This window comes from Moschus berezovskii, chromosome 22 (genome assembly GCF_049115385.1).
Source record: "Moschus berezovskii isolate FMDL1 chromosome 22, NW_MosBer_1.0, whole genome shotgun sequence".
In the NCBI taxonomy this organism is placed as follows: Eukaryota; Metazoa; Chordata; class Mammalia; order Artiodactyla; family Moschidae; genus Moschus; species Moschus berezovskii.
In genome coordinates this window covers 24,950,572-24,970,227 of record NC_142481.1, presented here as the reverse complement: position 1 = coordinate 24,970,227, position 19,656 = coordinate 24,950,572, and the positions used below count along the sequence as shown (strand labels likewise).

General features: G+C 48.9%; 1 protein-coding gene across 3 annotated transcripts in view; it reads left to right on the top strand.

The window, feature by feature from the left end:
* ZFHX3 (zinc finger homeobox 3) overlaps positions 1-19,656 on the top strand; it is a 259,323-nt gene that overhangs the window by 152,042 nt on the left and 87,625 nt on the right. For all 3 annotated transcript variants that reach the window (XM_088829948.1, XM_055412414.2, XM_055412413.2), the window contains one exon: positions 3,723-3,954. In XM_088829948.1, the coding sequence (XP_088686074.1) occupies positions 3,723-3,954 (232 nt within the window). The remainder of the gene's footprint in view (positions 1-3,722; positions 3,955-19,656) is intronic.

The following is a 19,656-nucleotide window of genomic DNA, read 5'->3' as shown; positions in this document are numbered from 1 at the left end:
TGGCCCTGTGGAGTCGGTCTCTCCAGTCCGGCCCCTCCTGCTGCTTCTTACAAGGCAGGTTCCCTGGGTGGAATTCTGGGGATGGGCCAGCGCATCTTGGGAGGGAGAGGGTGCCCGGCCACCATGGTCAGGGCCTGGACCCACTGAAGGCCTGGGAAGGGACCAGATGGTGCGGAGAAGTCAGGACCCTGTTGCTGGCTTCAGACCCCTGTTTGCTGCATGTTCGATAGCCTGAAAACTGCCCAAGCGGGAGCCTATAAGATGTGGTGAGAACAGGAGCTGTCACGTGCAGGTAGACCCCCAGAGATTCCAGTTGTGAGCGGAAGTTTTTGTTGGGGTGTAACCTTTATGAGCAGGTGTTTCCTCGGAATGGAGAAATAGTTTATTCTGGATTTCCATGTGTATGTCTTGGAGAGTGAACTTGGAGTACGCAAGCAAGCTTGGAATTTTGAATTAAGCTTCTGTGCAGGTCTCTGAGAGGGGACCCTAAATGTCCGCTACACTGGGTTTAGAGGGAGAGGCCGTGGCTCTGTTTCCCGCATTTTCTGCTTTTATTCTTGTCTCTACCATTTGTATTGGGCACCCATTTTCTTTCCAAAATGGTTCTCACATAGTAGACCAAAAGGATTCCTGGGGGCAGCAGAGATTACCATTGACTACCAGCAGTCAAGTGTGGTGGTTTAGGGGCATCATCACTGCATCAGTTATTTTTCCAGCAGGAGTCCCCAGTGTGATGTTTATTTCAGTTGAGGATTTATACAGCCCTGTCACCCGAGAGCCCCCGAGTCTGAGGGTGAACGACATCTGACATCTCAGCTCCCATCCAACTCTTTCTGGCCGTGTTATCCTCTCTTCTGGCTCAGAGACTAGAAACCCCAGACGTTTGGAAAAGAACCCTCACATCCATGTTAAAATTTCATGTTTAAGGTTCAGAGCCTTACTGCCAGGAAATCGTGTTTCACGGGAAGGTAATGGGAATTTGGGGTTAAGGCTTCAGTGATCCTTTCTGAGATTTCTTAGTTTACGATATCACCAGAATCCCTTGATAGGACTTATCGCTTTGGATTCCATGGTTATTTTCCCTGTTAGCTTTCATTCCGTCAGTTTCTGTTGAAACTTTAATAAATGTAGTTTGTTGGGTCTTAGTGATCCAAGGTGGCCGTTCCTGGCTCCTGTACGAGTTCCCTGTTCCTCAGTCCCAACCCTAACGCTTGCTTATGGGAATATCCGGGTTCCATTTTTGGCTTTCGGGGGTCCCTATGGAGAATTTGGAGAGAATCGGCGTGGGCAGGCTCATTTTGTTTTCCTTTCCGTCCAGCCTGTCTGTCTCTCTCTCCAGAGTCCCACCCTCCAAAAATTGTGGCTTTGGAGCTTTCCATCCTTGGCAAGGAGACTTAAGTCAGGGGGTGCAAACTGAAGAGAAACCATTAAAAAAAAAAACCAGCTCAAATTTATTTCAAGAAAAGTAGCTTTGTGTTTTTGGTGGTTGTGCTCTGACAGTTAGCACTGAGCTTGCTTGTTATTCGGTCTCTCTCAGGTTCAGGTGGTAATTTCTGTAGGCCAGCTCTTACTGGCGGCAGGGCTGGGGAAGGCATATTGTTTTGCTCCAAGGCTCTGCGCTTGAGTGTGTTAAGTCACCCATTTCTGGGAAAGAAGGGATTGTTCTCTGCCGATACCTGTGAAACCCTTCACTGTGTTACCTGCAAGTTGGCCCCAGAGCAAAAGTTAACGTCGTGTGGCCAGTCTACACGGTCGAGGGCCTGCGCCCGCTCCCCTTCTTCAGCCCTCTGTTGTTGCATTCATATTTCCTCTGCCAGTGAGGTCCAGACCTGCTTCTGGGATGTTCACACTTTTTCCGTGAATGTCGGATGTGTGCATGTGAGCACATGAGCCTCAAAGCTGTGTCATCCAGTAGGAACAGCTGGGCCACTCTTGTTAGTATTGAGCAGAGGGCAGGGCATTGACTTCTGTGCTTCCTGAGTGTCTCACAGTATAATCAGGACAGGACAGAGGTCCAGGCAGGACCAGAGATGGTTACAGGCACGGGCGTCAGATAGAGCAAGTGTGGTCAGAAAGGAGAAGAGCGACACAGGGCAATCCCAAGGCCTTATTGTGCTTCCTTGGGCTGGGCTCTAGGGACTGGAGGCGGGGGTGAGGGCCAGGAGAAAGAAGGAAGGACAGGTGGTAACCTGAGCCATAAATACGCGGTCTCAATTTCCTCCTCCAGAAGGATCCTGGGGGCGGATGCTGCCAGGTTCCAGTTCTCTTTCTCCCGTTAACTAGCTGTGTTACCTTGAGTCAACCACTTAAAACTTCTTGGGATTTTTTTCCCTGCTTTATGTGTACCCGTGGAAGGACTAATGCTGAAGCTGAAACTCCAATACTTTGGCCACCTTATGCGACAAGTTGACTCACTGGAAAAGACTCTGATGCTGGGAGGGATTGGGGGCGGGAGGAGACGGGGACGACAGACAATGAGGTGGCTGGATGGCATCACCGACTCGATGGACATGAGTTTGAGTGAACTCCGGGAGTTGGAGATGGACAGGGAGGCCTGGCGTGCTGTGATTCGTGGGGTTGCAAAGAGTCGGACACGACTGAGCGACTGAACTGAACTGACTGAATAGAAAAATTCCCTCTCTCCCTAAAATGAGTCATTTGAAGTGAAGGAGGTGGCCTTTCTATACTAGGAGCATGTCAGTTCTCTAATTCTTAATAAAAAGGGTCCATAGCTTTCCACGTGTTCTCACAGGGACCCCAAAGGATGTGAATATTGTGCTTGGATCCAAGTCTTCTTCAAGATGCAGAAGTCTGGGTTCTGCTAACTCCATGGCCTCCACTGGTTTGGGAACCATACTTTAAACCTGTCATGTCTGCTTCGTACTGACTCCTGGGCTTCCGTGTTCTGGAATCAAAGTTCTGTATTGACACAGACTCACCCCAGAGTGTAATTTTGACCGGCTGAACACTAAGCTGAATGACCTTGAGATGTTGAGGGAGAACTGGTCTGGACAAATTTCTTTTTCTTTTTTTCCTAATCTAGGGGAAAACCTAATTTCAGGGTCTCCTTATAGACTAAATACAAAAGCTTGAGTCATCTTTCTTGTGAAATAGCCACACAGCAGCTTTGGTGCTTCGTTACTGACCTAAGATTCTGTGCAGGTAAGGTGACCACCCTGCAGGCTATCCCCTAAAGCGGGTGCTCGTCACTTTTTCCACAAAGGGCCAGATAGTAAGATTTCAGGCTTTGCAGGCCATGTACTCTCTATTGCAACTGTTGAACTCTGTCTGGTGTTCAGAAAGCATCCATCGACGATGTACAAACCAATACATTTTGTGGCTGTGTTCCACCGAGACCCCATTTGTAAAACCAGGCAGCAGGGTGCGCTTGGCCTGTGGCCATAGCTTGCCGACCCCTGTTGCACATAGAGCAGACACTTTGGAGATAAGCGGAAAGAGGAATCTTGGATTCTTGTGCCAGGAAGCCCAGTTTTACGCTGGGAGGGGCGGATCATCAGCATTTTTAGCACTCGGATACACCTGGAGCAGGCAGGAACGAGAGTTGCTCCCTGTCCTCATCAAGCTGCTGGGGGAAGGGCCCCCTGGGAAAAGCGAGTCACCCCGGAAAGGGCTTGTCGGGCGGCCGGCAGGGCGGGCGGGCTCACGGCCCGGCTGGGTTGGTGCGGCTGACCGGGGCACGCCCCTCTCTCTCCCCCTCGCAGCACCTACAGCAGCACGAGAGCAGCATGGAAGGGGAGAGTTGCTACTACCACTGCGTCCTGTGCAGCTACTCCACCAAGGCCAAGCTCAACCTCATCCAGCACGTGCGCTCCATGAAGCACCAGCGCAGCGAGAGCCTGCGCAAGCTGCAGCGGCTGCAGAAGGGCCTCCCCGAGGAGGACGAGGACCTGGGGCAGATCTTCACCATCCGCAGGTGCCCCTCCACCGACCCCGGTGAGTGGTCTCGCGGGCCGCGGGCGACCGCTGTGCTCTGGGCATGGGGGGCATGCAGGGACTGTCACTTTCCTCTTACCTTTAAAATTTTTTTAGAGGACCTTAGCACCACTTTTCTTTGCACGTCATAAACCACTGCCCAGTGGCAAGCCAACAGACCGTGTGTTGTCCCCTCTCCCCAGGTGCAGCCAGCGTGCATTCTAGATTCAGATTTTGGGTTCAGATTGACATAAAGAAAATGCTGAAGTATGTCTTGCTCAGAATTGAGATTGGGCAGTCTGTGGCCTCGAGTCTGTTCTATAAGAATGAACTTCAGAGGTGATCGAAGCAATGAGTGCTTGTTAAAAACATCGTGACTGTATCCGAGCGCCCCGGCTATTCCTGACTCAGAGCTGCCCCTTCACAGAGAGCAGGGGGACCTTGCCGCAGCCCTTGCCCCGTGTCTGCTTCCCGCGGGTCTTCTAGCCTGCAGCCCCTTCTCCTGTCTTCCCCATGTGACTTACTCCCACAGGAACCTCATACAGTAGACTGTCCCCTCTCTCTCACTTTTTTCAGCCTCCCAATCCCTTTCTCTCCACTTGGGAGCATAGCACAGTCACCTATCTCTTTAAAAACCATACAGCAAAAGCTCTCCCTTAATCCTGGGTTCTGCTGTCTGTCTACAACAGAATCTTCAGATTCTTGAAAGAACAATCTGTGTTGGTCCATCTCCAGTTTGTATGTCAGCCTGTCAGAGCCTGTTTCCTCTCATCATCAAACCATGCTTGAGAAGGCACCTTTGACCTTGGATGTACCCAGCCCAGTGGCTATGTGCTGGGCTTCTTTCTCGGTCTTTGAGGTTGCTGCCCAGTGCCTTCGGGAAGCGCCCGTGCCTGGCCGTGTTTCTGTCTTGTTCTTCGGCTGCTCTGGACCATCCTTCATGCCCCTGCCTGGCTCATGGTCCTTGGTCTGCCCCACAGGCCAACATCGCCAGGCACTAGGCTTGGCCCTTGGCTCCAAGCCTCTTGAAACTTTGCTCTCCTGCCGTCAGCACGTGCCCTCTGGGCAGCTCCCTGGATTTCTCACTGGGGCCATCTCACCTGCCGAAGTTCACGACTTCTCCTGCACACAAACCCCTTTGCCCATTCCGATGGCGTGTTGCCGCACGACCTGGCCAGGCTGCAGACTCGGGCGGGCCTTTTGGTCTCTCCGTTGCCTGCAGCACCCTGTCAGCCATTGAGCTGTCATGGCTGTGTGGGGTTTTAATCCTAATGTTATCAGATTGCACATTTTTACAGTTTTTAAAGGCAAAAAGTTATATAAACCTTACTGTGAAAAATGGCATGGCCCTCCCCAGTGCCATTCCCCAGAGCCCGGCTTTCAAGTTTAATTGTTCCTTTTTTTACTCATGGCTGTATTTCTTAACACACCTCTACTATTGTTGCTTGAAATATTTTTTTTTTTTTTGGCTAAGTGTTAGACATTACCTATTGGCTTTCTACACTGGAAGATAAGGCTTTTACTAGTATGCCATTCTGCAAGCCCACACACTCATACCTACTCACACACACCCCATCCACAAACTCACATTCCCACCCCGCCCCCACTCCTTACACAGACTCAGTGCCCACACGCCCCAGCCCCTCAATGCATTCTGTCTTCCCCTCCGATCCGTCTTCCATTACTATTAAATAATAATTTGGGGGCATATTAATATTCAGTATTTTCATTATTCTAACTCTATAAATATTCATCACAGCTGAGCCATGTAGAGTTTTATAATTTCATTTACCTTCTTGTACAACTTTTTGTTTTCTCTGGTTTTCTAGGTACCTATGATTAATTCATGGCTAACCCTCTGCCAGAGTAGACGTTTTCGCCACTCTGCAGGCTCTGCTATATCACTTTATCTGTCAGCTTTGTTTCCTACTGGAGGCATCGCTCCAGAGCCCCCATGGACTTCTCTGCCCACAGCTTCTATGTCCATCACCCAGCTGCTTCTCTTCCCCCTTTTTCTGCATAGATGGAGCTAGATTCCCCAATGATGGGATACATCAGAATTTGAGAATGTTTCCTCTCTGCTCGAGTAGGATTATCACAGAGGGGGGGCCAGTCCTCCTAGCAGTCAGTCTGAATTGTCGCTTTGGGAAAGTCCTGCGTGGGGATCAGGGTGATTTTTGTCACCCCCAGGTCACTGCAGGATGGACTGTGCCTTCCCACCTGTATCATGGATGCCTCTTTTGTTTAAAGTTCATTCTTCACCTCTGGGGCTTGTGTTTCATGTGTGACCCCATAGTTCTGCCCTAGAATGAGACCCAGCACCCACCGACATGCCAGGGCCCCAAGACTGGGACCATTATGCCATCCGGCGGTGGGGGTCCCTGCTCCCCATGAGGGCATTTTGGCCTGTTTGTTTTGCTACTCTCTTTATTCTGCTGTTAAGCCATTTCACGGGGTTCTTCTTCCTCTACCAATATACTCAGATCTGTTTATTTCAGGGTTTAATTTTTTTTTTTAACCAGCTTTGCATACGTCATTGTTTTAATCTTCCACTAAAAGCTGGTCCCTTTTGCCCCCTCAATTCTTTCTTTCACTCTGCTCAGAATTCCCTTTTTATTAATGAGGTGCCCCAAACTAAATAGTGTACAGCTGCCATTTCACCCGGGGTCTATGAGCTGGAACAAACAGTTCCCTGTTTTATAATGTAATACTTCTATTTATGCAGTCGCTGTGGAATTGCGTTCTTACACCATTGCCTTCTGGGTTTCTCTCATTTAATGCGTATTAGAGTTTTTTTTTTTTTCCTCCCTCTCCAAAGTGTATGAGCAACTTTCATCTAGATGATAGACTTCCTTTCTGTATTTCAGAATCCTTCTGTGTTGTCTTCGGCCTGGAGTCATGTTTTCTCTCTCCACCTACCTCCCTTCCCACCCTGCACCGCCCCTTCACCCACATGCTCTAGCTAAGTGTATGCTCTTTACTGATGACTAAGGCATAAATTACTAGGTAATGTCCGTATTAACATGAACAGTAACTCGGTTCTGTTTTAGAAACTCCTTCAAGAAAACTCATCTTAAAACATATCCTCCTCCCTTGCACTGGGAATGGACTCTTATAAACTTCTTGGAAGAATGTCTTCAAGAGAAGGGCCACGTGGACCTGGTAGAATTAAGACACTGAAAGTCATCATCTTCTGGTTTTGTCAAGACAGACTTCATAAAACAGGTGTCCCTTGTTCCGCCATGCTTAGAGACACTGCATCATCCTTTTACAGGTGAAAGGTTCATGGCTGCCCCGCTTGGAGCAAGTCTGTGGGTATCATTTTTCCATCAGTATTTGCTCACTTTGCATCTCTGTGTAATGTTTTGGTAATTCTCACAGTATTTCAAGCCCTCCACCAGCAAAAAATATTTCGACCCCTTGAAGGCTCAGATGATGATCAACATTTTTTAAGCACTGAAATGTTTTTTAATTAAGATATTTGTTTTTTATTTAGTTTTATTAAGATATTTAAGATACTTTATTTTTTTCCCCCCGACCTTAATAGACTACCATATAGCGTAAATGTAACTTTTATATGCACTGGGAAACCACAAAATCACATAACTCACTTTGTTCTCATACTCGATTTATCACAACATCTGGGAGGTGTGCCTGCAATTCCCACTTCTCTCCTCTGGAACATAAAGGTTGGGGCCCTGATCTTCAGCTGGCAAGGTCGTCCATGTGGTGTGAGGAGACCTCAGGGCATCTTTGGGCACCTGCTGGGAGCCCTGCATTCTGACTCTAAGCCGTGTGTAAACAGTGGTGCTGTCTAGGGTTTTCGTTCCTGGCGTTCTGTCATCACCTGGTGAAAAGCCGGTGCTCTCTCTCCTTTCCTTTCCGCCTGTCTTGTCCACACACCAGACAGATTTACACAGAAGCCACCGGAAATAGCGTCCTTCCCTTCCCTGAGCGCAGGGCCTCGGAGCACCTTCTGCAGCGGCAGGGCTTCTCTTGCCGAGGCTGACGGAGTGGCCTGTCCCATGGTTTCTACCCTGGGGTTGACAGAAACACCACTCCTTCAAACCTTACTTGTTAGCTTAGTCCCACATGTTTTCCAGTCAGTCAGGTTCACCAGGTAGTCTGCCAACCCACATGGAAGCGCAGAGAAGGAGAAATTGTGAAAGTCTCCTCTGCCTTCAGAATTTTGCAGCAATGGCCGAGATTCACACCCCCCACTGGCTCCCCAAGCCCCTCGAGAGCCCTCATGACCAGCCTTAAAGTATCAAGGTCCTGCCCTGCTCCACCAAAGGGCTGAGTCTTGGTTGCTGACCACATGCTGGTACCTAGTCCGCCCTCCCCGACACAGGCCTGCTTGTGGTCACGTGTTACCCTTACTTCCATCAGAGAGTCCTGTAGTAGATTTTTTTTTTTTTTTACCGAGTGCAGTGGCCTTTGTGGTTATGTTTGCCACCCTCACCTCTGTGCCAGAAACACACACACACACGGCCTTCCCATTTAAAAAAGAATGTCTTGGAAATGTACATCTCACAGAAAAGAAGGTAAGCACACTACCGAGATTCGTGCCTTCCCAACACTTTTTGTGTGTAATCTGGTATTTTGATCTTGGCTTGAATGTATTTTCTGCAGGACCAAGTATTCTCTTGACTGTGTTGGGATTTGGCCTTCCTGTTTCATTCCCTCCCCTTCCCACATGCACACAGAGAAAGGGGGACAAAGCTCGTTGCTGCGGCGACACCTGGGTTATATCGCCCAGCGGTTGGCTTCAGCTCTTTGCTTCTACTTAGTTGACCAGAAGCCCTTGGAAGATGGAAAGCACGCGTAGGTGGATCATGTGTAGGATCAGCTTCCCTGTTTGCTTATTAAAAAGGCATTTCTGGCTCCTGGGTGAAACTGTAGTTAATTTCGCTCTGTCAGTGCCCTGAGCTTCCAGAAGACAAGAGGCACTTTGTGTTTCTGCCATCAGCCTTCCTCTGTTTTCCTCCTCCTGTTTCTCTTACCCTCCCCTTAACGGCTTCTCACAGGGGGACGTAGCCCTCCAAACACTGCACAGAAGTAATGACATGACTCTTCATCGAGCACCTACTCTGGGCGAGACTTTGAGTTGGGGGCACGGCTGATGCCGTCTCTCAGCTCTTGGTGTGGATACATTGTTCTAGACGCTGGCACAGGCGTTCAGGGCACCCGGGTGATGGCCCAGCTTGCAGATGGCGCGCTCATTCAGAATTTAGGGGAGTATATTGCTTGGAGCAGAGGACAGCAGCCTCCTTCACTGACACATCTTTGGCGCTCAAGGTAGTGAATCCCTGGGGTCAGGGAGCTGGCCAAGTGATGATGTGGTTTAGACGACAGCCTTTACTAAAACACTCACCGGCTTCACTTGATGGATGATTTTTTTTGAAGCAAGTTCCAGGGAGTTCTACTTAACTTGTACAATTTAAGAGACAAGAAAATGCACTGTTTTCTAGTTCGTCATTTGTTTTTGTTTTGATTTTTCAAAACTGGCATAAAGCTGCCCTCTGAATATTAAGTGCATTGTTTTTTTGTTTGTAAATAGCTAAATTATACACAATTTCAGTGTAATTTTTCTTTTAACACTAAAATACATTGTGACCAGTTCTGCAGTTCTAAAGTATTATTTTTTGTAAAACCAGCAGAGTTTTTTCTCTCTCCTTTTTCCTTTCGATTGTATGTCTTGTCCATGAGGCTTGGGGAAGCATAGGCATAAAGTAATTCTGACCAGAAAAGTTAAACGTGTAAAGGGCATCCAAACAAATTGGGATGACTGAAAATTTGAGCACTCATGAAGGAATAGGGAAAACATGACTTTATCCGTTTTAAGTCCATTTCCTGATGAGGGACTACTTGGGATGAGAATTATGAATTTCGGGGTGCTTTTTTAGAAAGCTGCTTTTCAATGCAAGGCTAAAGAGACTTCATTATATATTGACATGAAGAGAGAATATAATATTGTTGAATGAAAAATGGAGTTTGCTGAATAACGTATACTTTGATTCTGTTTGGTTTTTTTTCCTAAAGCTTTTAAAATAGCCATTCAAAGCAACGTTTGTAATTGGCATTTCTGACTGCTTCATGGGTGGGATCTGTTTATACGGAATCTAATAGAGTACCAGGCATATGGCAAGAGCTCAAATAGTGGCCGAGCTCGTTGACAGAGATATTAGCAAAATTACTTACAGGATACCAAGGAGTGAATCTTACTTGTCTTTTGTTCATGGAGACAGTTTTCCTTTTGTCGGTGTAAAGCACATGTTGTTTGATTACCGTCTGATTCGCTTGCATTTTGCATCCCCATGAGGAGGACAGGAGTGCTTCTTAGGGTGTCTACAGTCTTGTTTTTTTGTTGGAACAGAGTTCCTGATTTGCCTTAATTAGTCCTCTAACAATCTACAAAGGTCAGCGCCAATTGCCTGTTCATTTACATTTGTAATTGTGATGGCTTCTGATTACATATTCCTTGTCTGAGTCCTTGCTCCAAGTATCTGCTAGTATGTCTGCTGCTGCTCTCGCACATGTGTGTGCGCGCATCCATGCATGCACGTGCATGCACACACACACGTGCACGCGCACACAGACACACACACAGACAGACACACACACACACACCTCCCCCTGACCAGTGTGGAAGCTAAGACTCCATCTCTTCATACAAGACAGCTTTGTAGTGATAGCACCTCCTTCCCTGCAATGTCAGAGTCTGTTATGAAGAAGCATCTTGGAGAGGCTGTTGCTTCTAAGTTAGGAATGTCCTGAAGCCACAGTCAGGGCAATTACATGGATACCAGGCAAGACCTCTGAGAGCCATTATCCAGGAGCTTTTTTGACTGGAGTCGTCGTTGTTTACTTACTAAGTTGTGTCCGACTCTTTGCAACCCCATGGACTGCAGCATGCCAGGCTTCCCCATCCTTTACCATCTCCCTAAGTTTGCTCAAACTCATGTCCATCGCGTCGGTGATGCCATCCAACCATCTCATCCTCTGTCGCCCTCTTCTGCTCTTGCCCTCAGTCTTTCCCAGCATCAGGGTCTTTTCCAGTGAGCCAGCCCTTTGCATTAAGTAGCCAAAGTATTGGAGCTTCAGCTTTAGCATCAGTCCTTCCAATGAAAATTCCCACCAAGCTTGTTTCCTCTCTGTCTTCTCCAGAAGAGATAAGCATATGCACCAAGACATTCCAGCTTTTAGAAATGATCTGAGATCTGGCTGCAGTAGCCTGAGTTACAGTGATTAGCATTCATTGGCCCATTTGTCTTCTGGATCCACCATTTAGTAGTTGCTTTATTTTTATGGGTGGTTCAAAGCTGTCAGGGTTCTGGGTTTAATTTCAGTGTATGACGCTGGAGCATATATTCCCCTGTATAATACATTGGGCTGTATGTGTGACTGTACGTTGCCTGTTCTCCTCATTTGGGGACCCGAGCTATCTCGCATGCTGTCCCCTCAGTAGGTAATGGTGGGTTCCCTCACAGCCGCCCCACACTGCCCACTCTGAGAGGTGCCAGCACTACAGCTGCTCCCTTCCAGAGAGGGTGATACTGAGTGGCCCAGCAAAATGTAGATGAACGTAAAAGGGAAAGACCGTGAGTCCTTTTGGAGGGGGGTGGGTATTGAGGGTGAGCGTTAGGGGTCTCCTGTTTAGGGTTGTAAGCATGCCAGAGAGCTCAGAAACATAGGGATCCCCACGGGAGACAGAGAATGTCATGTCCCACCAGGTGTTAGGTCAGGGAAACATTTATGGGGGGTCCCTTTGAAAGGGGGGATCCAAGGAGCTTGAATGAGGGAAACTTGTCCCTCAGGTAAGCATGGGAGCTAGCCAGCTAGTTGGGGTTGGGGCTGTGTACCTGGGGGTGTTGGGGATGGCTGTGGTGGTCATCACCTGCTGTCCCGTGTCTCGTGGGCATGTCTTCACTCCAGCCTCTTCACTTCATACCAAACCGTGCTGCTCAAATGTAATTTTTCAAGAGAAACAATGATTTGAACTTGTTATGCCTTCAGACATGCCCGAAGAATCCGTTTCTTGGGCCACTTACGCTCTATATTAATAAACTTGCTCCTGACCTTGGTAGGGGGCCAGGTAGGAAAGTGGAGCATGCATTGGTCTCTCTGCTCACAGAAATAGCTCAAAGCCTTCTTCTCAAAGTCACGGATGTTAAGGAACCCCCTTCAAACTGTGACCCAATTAGGAGAATTATAGTCCTGCCTGATTTTTTTTTTTTTTTGAAACACTGACTAGCAGTGGGAAGTTTTCTGACCGCCCACATCAGAGTTGTCGCGGTCCAGAGCCTCCTGATTCTGGAGTTTCTCGACCCTCTGAGAGCGACAAGGGCACATCTCCAAGTTCTCAGCCTGTTCCGCGCGACAGCCACAAGCCCCCTGTGGCTGTTTAAATTTAAATTAATTAAAGTTAAATAAAAATTTAAAATCTAGTCTCTGTCATACCAGCCAGATTTCAAGTGCTTCTCAGTCACATGTGGTTCATGGCTGCCTCGGTGGAGGGAGCAGATTTATTGAGCAGTTCGGGAGTTTCTAATGGACAGTGCTGGCCGGCCGCGGAGCACACGGCATGCTTGCCCTGGCACTGGGTTGCTCACTGGGATCCCCCTGGCCCTGCCTAGATTTGGGCCACACTTTCCATAAAACTCTTTGACTTCCTTTTTAAAGAAACGGATATGGTGCCCGCTCACCTCCTGCTTTCTGTTAGGCTGTGTCAGGTGTATTCTTTAGTGCCCTCCCGCCTCTGTTTCTGCTATTTACCACCTCCGCCCTCCCCCCCACCCCGATTTTTCTCCATATGAGAGGAGCACGTTTTCAAATAGGCATTTACTTTTGGTTTTGCCACTTAAGCCTAATCCATTAGCAGTTTTGAGGGAGTTGGAAAGGACTTTGTCAAGATGTAGCCTTCAGAGTGGATGTTAAAGGGCTTTTTATAGTTTCACACTTCCAAACTGTCTTGAGACCTTTTGTGTGTTTGTTAATAGAAAAGAGCTATTTATCACTTTTAAAAGATACTTGACTTCAGCTCTAATCAGAATATTAAAGGTTGGATAGTATGTGATTTTTCTTGGAACAAGCCTATCTATTGTCTTCAATCAGTTTTTATCCAGATCTGTCGTCATCTCATGGAGACAGAAAAAGAATCTATGTGCTCCTCTAGCACGGTTTTGCTCGGTTTAAAATCCTCTGCTTGGGACAGGCTTTTTCCTTTCAGACTGCCTTAGTTTGCTTAGTTTGCTGTAATGAAAAGCCATAGGCCGACTGCCTTAAACAACCAAAGTTCACTTTGCCACAGTTGTAGAGGCTGGAAGTCCAAGATCAAAGCATTGGCAGGTTGCGTTTCTCCTGAGGCTGCTCTCCTCCTCGGCATACAGAGGGCTGTCTGCTCTTCTCACAGTCTTTGCTCTGCTCTCGGGCCTGTCTCTCTCTGTGTTAATCCCCTCTTCTTATAAGGAGCCAGCCAGGGTGCGCCAATCCAATCTAACACTCATCTTTAACTTAATCACCGTCTTAACGGCCCTTTCTCCAGATACAGCTACATCTGAGGTTTTGGGGGGTTAAGCTTCAATGTATGAATTTGGGGAACACATTTTAGGCCGTAACCACCCACTTCCTGACATCTGAGTTCGGTGTCTTGTTCCTTTTTGGATGTGGAGGGAGGGCAGGAGGCAGAGGTGGAGTGCCACAGGGAGACCCCAGACCTTCCTGCCACGGGGTCAGTGCCTGCCGGTCCCTCCGTAGCTTCCTGCTCCCAGATCTCGGTCCTAGGTGCGGGCCTTGGTCTGTGAAGAAGCAGAGCAAGCTCCCTGGCAGGGGGCTCTGGAGGAAGTGCCCCCTGGTTAGGTCAGAAAAGAGGTCAGACCACTGTGCCCACTGAGCTCATCAGATGGGCAGCAGCACTCTGCCTGGCCTGTCCTAACACAGCCTCTGTTCAGACCTGCCACTGATGAGCCCCAAGGGCACAGCCAGCCCGTGGAGGGACATTCTCATGCCTGTGAAACTTGGCGACCCACGCCTCAGGACAATTTGCCCCTCTGTACGCCAAGGAGAGCGGCCTCAGGAGAAACGAAACCTGCCAATGCCTTGATCTTTGACTGCCATCCTCTAGAACTGCAGGAAAGAGAACTTGGGTTGTTTAAGGCACTCGACTTATGGCTTTTCGTTACGGCAGCTCTCCAGTACACTGTCGTGTATGAGGCTCAAGTGCGAGGGTTTATACAAGGAGCCTCTCCTCTCTGTTACCCACTGGCACTTTTAAGAATAAGCACAACCCCCTTGTGTATTTGTGGATGGTGTTTAGAGGTCTCATTTTTTGTTTGTTTGGGGGTGATTCTTTTGCTCTGATTAGAGTAAATGCCATCCCCCTTGTCATCTTCTGTAACCTACTTTGGTAGAGAATTCCATACCGTGTCTATTGGTTGGGCTTCCATCTAGAGGATTCCAGTTACCACAAGTACTGAAGGATTCTGACTCCCTGGTTTTCCTGTGTCTGTGTTGAGTCCTCCAGACCTGACATTCTAGAAGGGCCCTGGTGTGTAAGCCTTCACCCTTCTCATTTAAGGCCCACCCCTCAAGTGTGTCCCTAGGGGAGGTCTGTCCTCACCCCCCAACCCTCATCTTTCCCTAATGTGAGCCCAGGACACAGGCTTCACAGCTGACCTCCCAAAGGGCCTTGAGAGTGTAAAGCAAGGGCATGTTCATGGCTTCTCAGCCATCATAGGTCTCAAGTCTCCAGGTTCCCAGATTGCGTGCTTGTTTTAACACGTGGCTGCCATACTAGATGGTGCAGACGGAGGGCATCTCTCTCATTGCAGGAAGTCCTCGTGGGCTCTGCTGCTCTCTGTCAAGGCTCTTCCCTCAGTGTCTTGCCTTCTTGCTGGGGGCTGACAAACTCACCCAAGGGACCAGCAGCACTTTGCCCCAGGGACAGGGTTTTTCATGTCCAGAAAGGACTATGATCCACCGCCGGATCCTCTCAGGGTAGAAACCAGGAAACCTGTAAGGCAGGGCAAGAAGGGGCAGCAGTCATTTGTGACTCTCCAGCCTGTCGAGTGCAAACTCAGTCTTCTCTGAGAACTGGCAGTGATTTAAGTGGTTTTCCTAATATTCAAAACCCTTTTATGATTTTCCTGTTCAAGTCAGTCCCAGTGGCACTGGAAACCCCGCGGTATGGAAGGGCAGCCCTCCTCTGGGGGGCCGGGGCTTGGGGGTCTCTGCTGGAGTGACTCCTGGCCTGTGAGACATTTGGGATGAGTGTGTGGCCTGGTCATAGGCCATGTGTGCGTGTGTCCACCCCAAAGTTTTCATGCTAATTTTGTAGTAGACATGAGTCCTGAATTAACAAAACTGTCAAAAAATTCAACACTGTGTAGGCAATTAAATTCAGAGCAAAATAAAAATTGGGGCTGATTTTGGAGTTCAGGAGGGGGGCACGTGCTGAAGGAGTTTGCAAATGAAGAGGCAGAGATGGGGCACAAGTTGCAGAAAGATGTACTTGACTTTCCCTGCCTCTTTTAGACGAGAACCACGGCTGGGGAAAGTGACAGGTTTGAGTCCAGGCGTGGAGTTCTTTAGCCCTGCAGACATGGAGTGTCCTGAGTGTGGCCCATGGCGCTCTGGGCTCTGGGAAAGCTGCCAGCAGGGAGTGAACACAAAGTCTGGACTTTTCCCTCCAGTGAGGGGGAGACAGACGCCAGATAAACAAATAGAGGATGTCAGGTGTGCAAGGTGCTATAAATACATAGCCGGGCAGGGCAGGGCGAGATGGGTCAGCTGTCTTACATAAGGTGCTCTGAGAAGTCTCCCTGGGGAGGTGACATTGGAGCTGAGCGGAGTGGCCCTGGTAGAGGGCCCAGCGGGTGCACAGCCCCTCAGCCAGTTGGAGGGGCAGCGGGAAGGCAGGCAGGGGGTGCTGTGGACGCTGGCAGGCTGCAGGGGAGGGGGGATCAGATTTTGCTCCCATCAGGATGGGAAGGTCAAAGCAGGGGAGTGACAGTGTGACTTCTACTGTTGAGGCTTCCATGGGAACTTGACCTGCCATGACCCCTGTCGCACAGGGGTGACTGGTCTCCCTCCACATCGCCCCCAGGAAAAGGAGCCCCTCAGGCAGGGAGGGGAGGGCCACCACAGGGTGCAGTGTGTGCAGGGTCCTTGCGAGCGGGGATGACTGCAAGGAGAATGGGCTGTGTTGACCTTGCACTGCTTAGAAGCCACTTTCTGGGATCAGTGGCATTCTTTGGAGCTCTCTGGTTTAGCCCAGGGGTCAGTGGTTTTCTCATAAAACAAAATCTGTTTCTGGTGACTCATGATGCAAGTGCGAAGTGCAGGACAAACTTGTGTCCTTTAGACTTGAGGATGCCTTGTCTCTGCTACAGCATAAACAACTACGATGAAGAACGGGAAGCTGGCTCTGCTGGGGGTGTGTATCAGACTGTAGCGAAGTAAGAACCTTTCTGCTCCTCCTTCCCTCCACCTACCAATGGGCGATTCCACATTCCACGCAGAGCCTTGGTGTGTCAGAGGGCAGTGCATTTTTCCCAGACTGGAATTCCGTTCCACTACATAGTATCATGATCCAGAAAGTCCTTGGTTCCCAGGCACCTGTGTTCTCTGGGCATTCCAGATGCTGCGTGTCAGAGGTCATTATCCCATTCTGGGAGGGCCGAAGACCTCGCTCTGACTTGTGTGTCTGGCTAGCCTTTGACAGACAGGCCTGGTCCATTTCTGCACCCGTTTTCCCCTCCATAGACATGTGCCCAGACCCCAGGCAGTTTTGAAGATGTCCTTAGAACACATAAGACCAGGGAGATTTGTGCCCCACTGGTCTGTTTTCTCTGGGCTTTGCTGCAATCAGGAATGCAGACTGGGGTGTGTGTGTATTTCCGGTAGATGGTGTGCAGGCGCACAGCCTTCCTTCCCTTCCGTGAGTCAGAATTACACGGCTAATTGGGAAATGGTGCTTCTTTTTCAATAAAAAGGGGCCACGCCTGCCCCCTCAGGGTCCTAGTCTTTCTGGGATTGTCAGGCTCTCGTGGAAAGGCCCCTGGAGGGAAGGACGACGGTTATATACATCACGGGATATTTGGAAAGAATGTTTCAGCCACACCTGGCTGCCGTGTGTGAGGACAAATGCAATTTATTTTAAAAATTTGGCCACAGGCAGCCTTTTCTGTCTGTTTCTTTGGGGCGGGGGAGTGAGCAGGGGATTGAAGAGAGGCAGCAAAGTGATGGTTTGCATTTGTTTTCTTCCAGATTTGACTAGCCAGCAGAAGAGAGATTATCTCTAACGGATATGAAAGGTTTAATCATTTTAATTTTGTTTTTATTAAAGTTTATCGTAACTTTTTCCCCCAATGTGCCCTGGTAGAACAGAAGGGAGAGAAGAGGAGGTAATATAAATATACACAAACCCCCAAGCACTTGGTTAATAAACTGTCTCAGGGGCGGGCCCTTGTGGGGAGGAAGTGGCTGGCTGGCTGGGGACAAGTGCTGACCCGGGCATGCCGTGACAACCCTGAAAACGTGGTCGGCATCTCCTAAGCGTCCCAGCCCCTCTCCAGCAGATACTTGCCACGGGGAGCTCAAGGCTTTCATTAAGCAGAGAGAGGAAGCTTAACTCTTTTCTTATTCTATCATGATCCTCAAGTGGACTGGCTCCCCAAGCCATTTCTAGCTATAAAGAAGCCTGAATTTGCAGAGAATAATAGAATTCATTTCCATTAGATTCTTCTGCCCCTTATCATAACAATGAAAATATGTAAACCTGGATATCCTGAAGACTTACTTTAGGTCAGAATCCCTCAGATCTTGTCTGTGTGTGTTTTATGGAACATCAAAGTTGGATAAAAATAGTCTTTCATTTTGGGGTAGGAAAACTGTCCTATACTTGATGGTGAAACGGAGCAGCTAGGATCCTAGGTGAACAGGGCTGTTGGCTCGTTTTCCATTCAGGGCAGTAAAAATAAGCTTATGTCAGAGTCAGTTGTCCCAAATCACCTGGGTGTGGACTGGAGTCCCTGTGACCTCAGCGCTGTCTTCTCTCTCCTCCGTGGCTGGAAAACCCCATGGAGGCAGGGGTGTTTGGAATCCCAGTACCTAGACCAGGTGGGATGTTGCCCGGCCTGAAAATGAGGAAACGGTGTTCATGCCTGTGTTCACGAGGCTGGAAATCGTTCCTGCACACCTGAACCACTTTTTAAAGCAGTAGAATGAAAGCATTGTCATCTTGTTAATCCTGACTTAAGCAGATAGCTCACTTAACCTGCGGTACGCACCAGTCCTGAAGTTCTGGGCTACGTTCGGGCTTTAGAGCACTTTCTCTGCCATTGTTATGGAAGGTTCATCAGTAGAGAAGCAGCTTTTCTAGTGACGGCTGCACCTCTACACCCTTGAATCAAGTAGAAACTGCAGAGAGGCGGCTTTGCCTCAGCCGCTGTGTGAGCATGAATGGCTGGGCCCCACACAGGCTGTGTGGGCAGGCACGTGCCTCATACAGGTTCCCTTAGGGGCTTCTGTGAGGAGCGTGGTGGGTGGAAGGCTTCCAAAAACAAGCCTTTCTTCTGAGAAAGAAACCCAGAGCCCACAGACTGTCCCAGGCTTGCAGGCCTCTGCCGCGCCCTTGCCCGTGCGCTCCATGTGGGAGAGAATGCCAGCAGCCCAGCGGCCTGGCATTTTGGAATTCTTTTATGGGAGTTCCTTGAACTGGTAAAGGGCAGCTTTCCTGGTCACTGTCGACCAGCGCTGTGTGAACAGTACAAATGCATAAATGCAGGCCCATGTCATTCCCTGAAGGCTCTTACCCCCATCCCACCCCACCCCCACCCCAACCCCCCGGCTAAGCTGCCCTCCAGGAGAGGAGAGACCCAGATACTCCCTCAGCTGGACTTTTGTCTCACATTGGACTGGATGGCTGCAGAATTTCTGGTTTGTGTATGAGGCCTTAATCTCATATTTTCAAAGCTTTGTATAGACTATGAAGATAGTAGAAGGTGGGAAAACAAAAAATATGTATATTCTTTTTATCTCATAGCTTTAACCTGTGAGCCACAGAGCCACCCCAAAAGTGTCTTAAGCAAATTAGGGGTTCCGTTTTTCCCTCACATAAGCAGACTTGGGAGGAGGGCAGCCTGGTGCAGGAGTGAAGGCCCCACAGGTCAGCAGGGACCCAGCTTCCTTCCATCTTTCCTCTGAGCCATCCACATAGTCTCAAAGATGATGGCTCTCCATCTGTGCCCTGGGCAAGAGGAAACAGGAAAGGGAGAAGCACACTTCCCACCCGAGTTTGCCCCTTCCAAGAGCTTTCCCCAAGCACCTAGTTACTTCCACTTGCATCTCATTGGCTGGAATTTGGTCACAGGACTCTCTCTGGACTCACAGGAGACTGGGAGATACTGATTTTAACTAGGGGGTATTGCTGCCCGGAATAAAGTGAGTGCTCTGTTCACAAGAAAGAGCAGTTGTTAGGAAGGCGATTAGGAGCCTCTGCCACCCATCTTTTAAAAGATGAGGACAGATTCAGTAAACTGTGTTATGAAAATGTAGTGGAAATCTGGGTGGCCGTTAGGAATAATGTTCTTGATTAATATTTAAGGACATGGAAGAAAGCTCAACAGATAGGGAAGCAAGACCCAAAATCATATAATTGTCCTAGTTTCCTTTAAAGTATGTATAAATATACTGAGATGTTATCGCTGATTATGGGCAATTTTC